Raw genomic sequence first — 6,450 nt, 5'->3', positions numbered from 1 at the left:
TTTACACAATGAAAACCTTAATAATAAATAAAGGCTAATTACAAGCTACCACAGATAGAGAAAAGACAGTTGACGGAGATGAGAATACCACATAATAATTATGTAAACAAAATAAAAAATATAAAACAAAACCAAAAACAAAACATAAGCAAACCTAAAAAGTAAAACAAAACAAAACACAATATAAGTACCTAAACAAAATAAAATACCTAACTAGGAGCTGCAATGACATCGTTCCAGTAGTTTTTCAGTTAATTTAATACAATCATACTAATCTTTCCTCTTATAATATTAGTATGAAAAGCTTACTTATTACACCAACTTTATTCAAGAAAGCTCTTGTAATAGCAGAATAAAAGAATTATGATATGTGCTAATTAGGTTTATTTTCATCACCTCTAATATAAATCAAATCTAACAAAATACAGTTATCTATAATCATAAATAAGCAAAGTGGGTAAATCAATTACAAAACAAAGTTTAACATTAATGCTCCAATAATCAACTAGTCTGACTCTGAATCAGTAACCATAAAATATTCCAACTGACTTTCTGAACTAGGTCCTGGTCCTGGTCTTTCTGAACTAGGTCCTGGTCTTGGTGAAGCTGGGGTGGTTTCAGATTTATCTTCGGAATTAGAGCCACTGGTTTCATCGTCACTTTGATGAATATTGGAATATAAATTCCAATTATGCGAAATGTACGCTATTTTCCCTGCTCTATCTGTTGTAAGACGATTTCGTTTTTTGTGGTGAATAAAATTAAAGGTGCTGAAGGATCTTTCAGTGGCCGCGGATGTTGATGGAGCGCTCAAAATTCTAATAGCAACCTTACTCAGTATGCTGGACGAACATACACCTTTCCACCACGTAATGGGATGCAGTTCAGCTGCCGATGTCCAAACAAAACTTTTACCCCACAAGATTCCATCTTTTGCCTTGTAATGAGCAAGATCAGTCATGACATTTAAGTTTAGGTCTCTGGCCACCTTATTTATGAATTCAATTGCTTGTATTTCTTCTTCTTGGTTTAATTCGTGACCATGGGATCTAGGATCTAGTAAATTTGCAGCCAAGTGGATTGGTCTGATACAAAATTGCTTTCGGCTGTCGATTTTACTTAATAATTCTTTTTTTTCATCATTATCTATGATTGTAGAAGTGAGGATTGCAGTTTCAATGTTTGTAAAAACTTTATAAACTTTGTGAATATTGCAATCATTTCCTTCAATTTTTTTTATCCAGTCTGAGCATGGCTTCAAAATTTCAATGGCATTATCAATTTTAACCCAAAATTCTTCTTCAAGTAAAGCAGATTTAGTGTCTCTTGTAAGAACTGATTTTTCATGAACAGCCAATGCTTGAAGACACGATTTAGATTTCTTAAAGCTCTCTAAAGAAGTTGCATTACTACCCCATCTCGTTTTACATGGAAGCTTAAGTTGTTCACCACAGTGTTTCTCTTGTACTATTTTGTTATACAACGTACATAACAATTGGCTGTTTTTTATACTTTTTATGATATTAGTCACAGAAGCGCTAAAACTATTGACTGAGTTACATTTAATAAAATCTTGGCACAGTAAATGGAGCCCGTGTGCTACACAGCCCAAGGGTATCACATGAGGATATATATCGAGAACTTTCTTAAATGCCAATTGCATATTTTTAGCGTTATCCCCAATAAGAACAAAAAATTTATGTTGTCCATATTCTTCCATGATTTTTATAACTTCTTGGGATATATAATCAGATGTGTGCCGGTTGTCTTCTGTATTCAGAAATTTAACGAACGCCGGTTCAGGTCTTGATATGATGAAATTTATTATTCCTTCATTTCGTATGTTACTCCATCCATCACATTGAAGATGTAAATCGTTGGCAGCTGCAAGAATTTCATTCATTTCCTCTTTCATGTCGGTGTATGTTTTCTCGAGAAGAGTGGTTGAGAGATTTTTCCTGGTTGGCATTTTATACATAGGTTGGAGGTCATTAAAAAAATCTTTCCACAACGGATGCTCTGTCATAGAGAGTGGTGCGCCTGTGACATAAATTGCTTTGGACAATTTTTCATTTAGTTTGGTTCTTGCAGCTTCTGTAATGGTAAATAATAAAACCGGCGAGTCATATTCATCTTCGTTTTGTTTAGAATGAATTTCTTTTAGGCTTTCAGAATTCGACGATGGCATATTTTGGCTGCTAATACAACTTAGAGGATCTCTATTTTCATCTTGTTGGTCCCCATTTTTGAGACTCAAAGCTTGTCTAATGTCCAGCGGGCATTTAGCACAATTCTCAAGATGAGTTCTCATTTTACTGACATTTGCAAATTTGTAGCTTTTTCTACAATGATTGCATACTACAGATTTTCCTGGTCCGCGGGTATATTCTCTCCAAGTTTCTTTATCTTTACGTCTACCCATTCTCAGTTAATCTATAATAAAGAAAAAAAACAATATTAAAATTGAAAAAGTATGCTTAGATAGTTTTGATGTTTTAAAGAAAAGTCAAGCCAAGAGTACTCTAAACCGGCAAGAATGTGTGAAGATTTTGATGAGAGTGGAAGAAGCAGAAGTAAAATTTAGTATCATAGTAAGTGGATTTCTGTGACCTCTGCCCAATCTGAAATAGATATGGATGTGGAATAATAGACCTTATTATTAATGGTTTGTGAGCGCAACTGGCAACAATTTTTTTTTTGTCAATCACGATAACAAATAATGATCAAAATACAGTAATAATAAGGTCGATTTCTTCTTATTGCGTGATTGTGGTTTGTTCAAAATTATGAAGGAATTTCGAATATCAAACCAATTGAAAGCATTAGGATTAATGCATTTTTTTTAGTCACAGCGTTGGTTTGAATCTGTCAGGTCACGTACGAAAATTAATCTTACTAAGGAAAATCTCCGTGCAATAATTTTCTTTATCTTTCGAAGAGGCCTAATGCGACTTCAGCGTCTCGATGAGTTGATCAGATAAGTTAATCTGTATTCCATGATGAAGTCCCATATCGGCGGACCATAGAACTGGTATTTGGAATTCCACGGTGGACATACCAACCACACTTAGTGACAAATCTCGTGAAGGACGTCCAAAATCCGCCTTCATTGAAGATAACATCGTTGCTGTGAGACAACAAATGCTCAAAGATCGTCATGTGACATATCGAGAGATAGAGGTGTTATTAGGCATCTCTGGGACAACCATTCAAAAGATATTGCATGAGGTGCTTGGTGTGAGAAAACAAATTTGCCGTTGGATCCAGCATTTGCCTTCCGACGATCATAAGACGGCCCGCGTCAGATAGTATAAGAAAACTCTTCAGAAGTTCAACCGAGAATAATCAAATCACGTCTACGATATCATTATCAGTGGTGACAAAAATCAGATATAATATAGAGCCAAAAATTTCGGAAAAGTCCGGAAATCGGTACTCTACTATGACGCAAAATTCTCGGGAATTGGTACTTTGGTTATGGATATAAGAATATTAGTAGAATGCTGAATGATAATGATTTTTACCCAATATTGTCACAAAATTGTTTTTGTTGATTAAGTAAATGAAACAGCTATTTAATACTCATATTATTTTCGAGTGTAATGAAAAACCGGAATCAGTTACCGTAATCCCGGGGATATATCGTCATATCCATATTATTTATATCGTCTGAAATAGCACCTATATTCCAATCATTGGTAATTACAATAATTTTTTGAAGACCAGAATCACTCAAGATTTGTCATTGGCGCATCGCTAACCGAGAAAGCCAGAAGAAAAAAAAGTCGAGGCTGGATTTCAGGGCGTAATAGAGCTGAAAGTGTAATGATAATGACCATTGCTCATGCGTTTTATACGATATTATTATTCAACACATTGGCGAGGAAAAAATCAATACGATTTCCAACTATTTGAATCAAATATTTGACATCTTTGTGAAAAACTACTACAGTGGTATGTCTGGTTGAATTAGCAGTACGCGCGCAAATGGAAAGAGAAGAAATGGCGTCAAAACTTCACAAAATTATCGAAATTGAGATATGTTAAGTAAATACAACAAAACTTCTACACATTTTCGTGTGAACTAAGTTATGACTGAAATTTGTAAAAATTAGCAAAAATATTCTCTATACGAAACTAATGAACATGATCAATGGTATATAATGGAAAAAGCTTTTTGCTTAATTTTGCATAGATATTCTACATGCGCGTTTTTAAAGAAATTTTAAAATAATGAAATAGACTCACCTGAAATTAATTCTTTTTAAACTAGTTCACTTGCAAAAATCGAAGTCCGTGTATCCAAGCCAAAATGTCACATGTAAAGAAATCCAAAAAAATCCCATAGATAGAATCGATCGCACAAAAGTCACAAAAACAAGAGCACTCGACAAACCGAAGTAAGCGAATGACACATAGAGCAACACATAAAAGCCTCACTAGCTAATAGAAAGAGATAAAAGGTACTTATCGCTATTGTAATTTGTACCTGATGCACTTCTTTGAAGATGCCGCCGATGCGCATTACCACTGTTTATTTCTCTTGCATGCGGAAGTAACGCATGCTTTTTCTTTCGCACTCATGGGCTGGCGAATGGTGCCGCTCCGTGAGAGTGAAACGGTTAATATCTATTAATATCCGCTGAGAATGTACTTGAAAAACCCACACGAAAATATGTTTTTTAAGTGGTTATTACATTACCCGGTCCGGCAGGCAAACGGGAGTTGGTGGGGAGTATCCATGGCAACTACCGTGACCTTGACGCATCTAGCCTGCAGGACCGGATAATGTAATAACGGCTTTAAGTAGACGTTTTTTTTTGTAAAAAGACATTAGGTTATTTTTTTTTAATTGGGCTATTTTCATTCTGAACATTAAATCGGTTTCATGATTGGAACGTTTTAATTATTTTCTGTTGAACTTTAAAAGATGACCATAACTTTTTATTTGTAAATCGTTACAATAATATTAACTGTTTTTTTCAAGCCGTACTGCATTTACCGTAATCCCGGGGATATCGTCATACCCATATTCGTGATATCGTCTGAAACAGCATTCAAACTCCGATCATTACTCATATCTGTCAAAATTCCGTGCTAAAAGATACCTACATTTTATTTTATTTTATAATTAAAAAATATTTTCCCATGTTTCGGGAATTTTTCGGGTGTTTATTTTATTTTCCCATATTTTCCCGATATTTTTTCTTTCCCACCCAATTTTTTCTTTCCCTGCCCATCACTAATTGTTAGTATTTAACTTATATTTTGCACACATTCATGACCATCACGAGAACGGGTAAGTTTCCGTGATCGTCACTCTACGCACAAAACATCTCCAAAGCGGCGATGTGTATCGACCATGCACCATGGCACTCGTAACAATGTCGAAATATCGGGAGTGTCATATCCCTGATTTAAACGCGGTAAGAACCCGTTATTATGTCCGCATAAACTTAAAACAATGAGTAAAAGAACTTTTGTTTGTGTGTCCTAGCTGTAGTACCCAATGTTGTGTCGATCTTTTTCTATGACAATAAACAATTATTTATTTTTTTTAATTTTTTTTTTAAATTCATTATGAGCAATTGTTGGTCACTTGACGTCATGTTGCATTTATACTTTATTTGTTTAAATAGAATATCAATAGAAAGTACCCACGACGGACCAACTAGAACCAAACACGCTAAGTAGGTATATTATTATCAATAACAGTACATTACACATTCAAAAATTCTTTACGCAGTTTAAAGGTACTCCGTTAGGTATATCTCTACCTCGGTTAAATCAAGAAAATGTAGTTATAATTAAGAAAAACATAGTCATCAACAGCAGCCGTTTTAAACCGAAAAAACTTCTTGATTTCGGTTTTAAACAGCTTTTTTCGTTTTAAACGGATTGGTTTAAATGGTGTTAAACCTTACATTATACCCCAGATGACGAAGATGTTGCACCATCCCTCACCAAACTGTAATAAATGTTTCCTTCCCACTGCTTGCCTGGAAGAAATTGCTGCTTAGCAATAAGGCCGCCAGATTGTACTGTATCTATCATGCATTTGTATAAATTAGTTTTGTATGTTGTGTGCAATAAAGTATATTTGATTTGATTTTGATGACCGTAAGTGCAAGTGAGACAGACAGTCCGCTAGCGTTCCCCCTTACTCCTTAGCGGTTTAAAGTAAAACTCAGAGGGGGTTCAGGGGGTGAGGTAAATCTGGTTCGGCGCCCGATACGAATTGGTGTGGGGGGGAGAGTGGTTGTCTCCTTCGCGTAAATAATAATACAAATAACAGTATAATGCCTACATCCTCGAATGGGTAGGCAGAAGCACTAAAGGGTAGGAATGGTAGACTGAATGAAACGTAACGTAAAGGTGTGTGAAACTGTATGTTTTTTTTTTAAAAAAAGAACGGCTATGCCGAGGTTTTTCTAGTAGCTTCTTTTCCCG

At 35.1% G+C, this 6,450-nt stretch overlaps 1 protein-coding gene across 1 annotated transcript; it reads right to left on the bottom strand.

Moving 5' to 3' along the window:
- Positions 1-505: 505 nt before the first annotated feature.
- Positions 506-4,315, bottom strand: LOC126372036 (uncharacterized). The gene is made up of 3 exons (XM_050017538.1): positions 4,249-4,315; positions 1,120-2,433; positions 506-627 (listed from the first exon to the last, which is right to left on the bottom strand). Exons 2-3 carry the CDS (start codon positions 2,420-2,422, stop codon positions 506-508), a joined length of 1,425 nt encoding a protein of 474 aa, XP_049873495.1. The 5' UTR covers positions 2,423-2,433; positions 4,249-4,315.
- Positions 4,316-6,450: the final 2,135 nt, after the last annotated feature.

The sequence above is a fragment of the Pectinophora gossypiella genome, chromosome 13 (genome assembly GCF_024362695.1).
Source record: "Pectinophora gossypiella chromosome 13, ilPecGoss1.1, whole genome shotgun sequence".
Taxonomy (NCBI): Eukaryota; Metazoa; Arthropoda; class Insecta; order Lepidoptera; family Gelechiidae; genus Pectinophora; species Pectinophora gossypiella.
Note: the sequence above shows the minus strand (reverse complement) of the source record. Positions and strands in the feature narration are given on the sequence as shown.